Source organism: Cicer arietinum, chromosome 8 (assembly GCF_000331145.2).
Source record: "Cicer arietinum cultivar CDC Frontier isolate Library 1 chromosome 8, Cicar.CDCFrontier_v2.0, whole genome shotgun sequence".
Lineage (NCBI taxonomy): Eukaryota > Viridiplantae > Streptophyta > Magnoliopsida > Fabales > Fabaceae > Cicer > Cicer arietinum.
The window spans coordinates 25,888,550-25,890,410 of record NC_021167.2 but is presented as its reverse complement, the minus strand read 5'-3'; the positions used below and the strand labels follow the sequence as shown (position 1 = coordinate 25,890,410).

Genomic DNA, 1,861 nt, shown 5'->3' with positions numbered 1-1,861 from the left:
AATTTTGAATTCGGGAGTCGATTATGCGTAGAGAATATATTAGCACCCTACGACATCCATTAAAAAACAGTTATTTGTAATTAATCGTGCAAAATTTATGTTACCGTAAATATATCTTTATTTTCTCCTATAAAATCTTATAAAATCTTATTTTTTTTAAATATATCTTATAAAATCTTATTTTTTTTTAAATATGTACACTAAAAAAATGTCTTTGATAACTATACTTATATGTGGTTGCACATTTTTCTGTCATTTCCCATTAATTAAGATTATTTTTTCTTTCAAAAAACAACCACATTAAATGATAAATGTTCCATGCATTTTTTGTTTTATTTCCGTGATATCAATAATATATGCAAGTTTCAATTAAAAAAGTTCAATGAAATTCAAAAAAATAATTAATTAATTAATTAATTAATTAATATAAATACATTAATATATTATAGAAACTTAACTACTATTAATAGAAATTTAAAATTATAATAAATCTTGTAATGATTGCCAAATGGCGAACTTATCATAAAATTAGGCTTATAATATTTTATGTATAGGTAGATTACGTAGTCTCTTTATTTAGTTTTCTTGACATTTACCATTTCTAAGCGGTTGATTTCTAGCAGTTCTTCCAAAACAATTGAGACACATTAATAATTAAAGATGGAAAAATTCGGTTATCATATTCACAATGATCTTGCCCTTTCCATTTTATTGAAATTGCCTCTTAAATCTTTGAAACGATTTAATTGTGTATGCAAATCATGGTCTCAATTATTTGAAAATCCTAATTTCATGAGTATGTATTGGAGCAATTTCATCACTAGTAATCACTCTTCTTATCAGGATGTTTTATTTCTCCTCATACCAAAAACTTACCGAAACAAGCATCCCGGGTTATACTCTCTTTCTGGAGAGAGGTACGAAAATAAGGTCAAATTAGATTGGCCACCTCCATTTCAAGAGGATGATAGAGCTATGGGTATGATGGGTACTGTTATTAACGGCATTGTTTGTCTCTACCAAGGTGGAATGCCTAATGTTGTATTATGGAACCCAACCACCGAGGAATTCAAGGTCATTCCTCCCAGCCCTACTGAGACCCCAGTAATTTACGAGGATGAATGTTTTGAATATCATGGATTTGGTTATGACCTTGTTCGAGATGACTATAATGTAATTCGACACGTATTATATCAATTAGATGTATCTGACACTGATGATATGGAAGGTAAGCCAAACAATGTGTCACGCAACGATACTTGGGAGATATATAGTCTAAGACGTAATTCTTGGAAGAAACTTGATTTGGATTTGCCTCAAATTCGTTCTAATTGGGGACATCTCCCTATATACATGAATGGAATGTGTCATTGGGCCGAAGAAAGTGGAGATGAATCATATATGGTTTCATTTTACTTAAGCAATGAGCTGTTATGTATAACACCTTTTCCCATGGATATGAATGATAGTTTTGATGATTTTGTAATCCCACACTTTAGGGTATTAAATGAGTCCATTGCTTTGATCTTAAATTATCTAAAGATGACTACTTTTCATATATTAATTTTGGGTGAATTAGGTGTGAAGGAATCGTGGACTAAACTTTACATTATTGGGCCTATACCTTGCATTGAACATCCTATAGGAAAGGGGGAAAATGGTGATTTATTCTTTAGAAGAAAAGATGGTGAAATAGTGTGGTTTAATTACAATACCCAAAAGATTGAGGAACTTGGTCTTCAAGCGGATGCATATTCTCCTGACATTGTCATTTACAAAGAAAGTCTTCTTCCTATTGGACAAATATATAATTGATTAGTTTAATAATATGAATCATGTTCTCTGGAATTGATTTTCTTGA

The 1,861-nt window shown here is 30.4% G+C and overlaps 1 protein-coding gene across 1 annotated transcript; it reads left to right on the top strand.

The window, feature by feature from the left end:
• Nucleotides 1-622: 622 nt before the first annotated feature.
• Nucleotides 623-1,861, top strand: LOC101508193 (F-box/kelch-repeat protein At3g06240-like). Its single transcript, XM_004512734.4, has one exon. The coding sequence runs from the start codon at nucleotides 661-663 to the stop codon at nucleotides 1,813-1,815; it is 1,155 nt and encodes a 384-aa protein (XP_004512791.1). The 5' UTR covers nucleotides 623-660; the 3' UTR covers nucleotides 1,816-1,861.

Bases quoted from the DNA above. Each gene is read 5' to 3' on its own strand.
- LOC101508193 (XM_004512734.4), top strand. From the start codon at position 661: ATGGAAAAATTCGGTTATCATATTCACAATGATCTTGCCCTTTCCATT.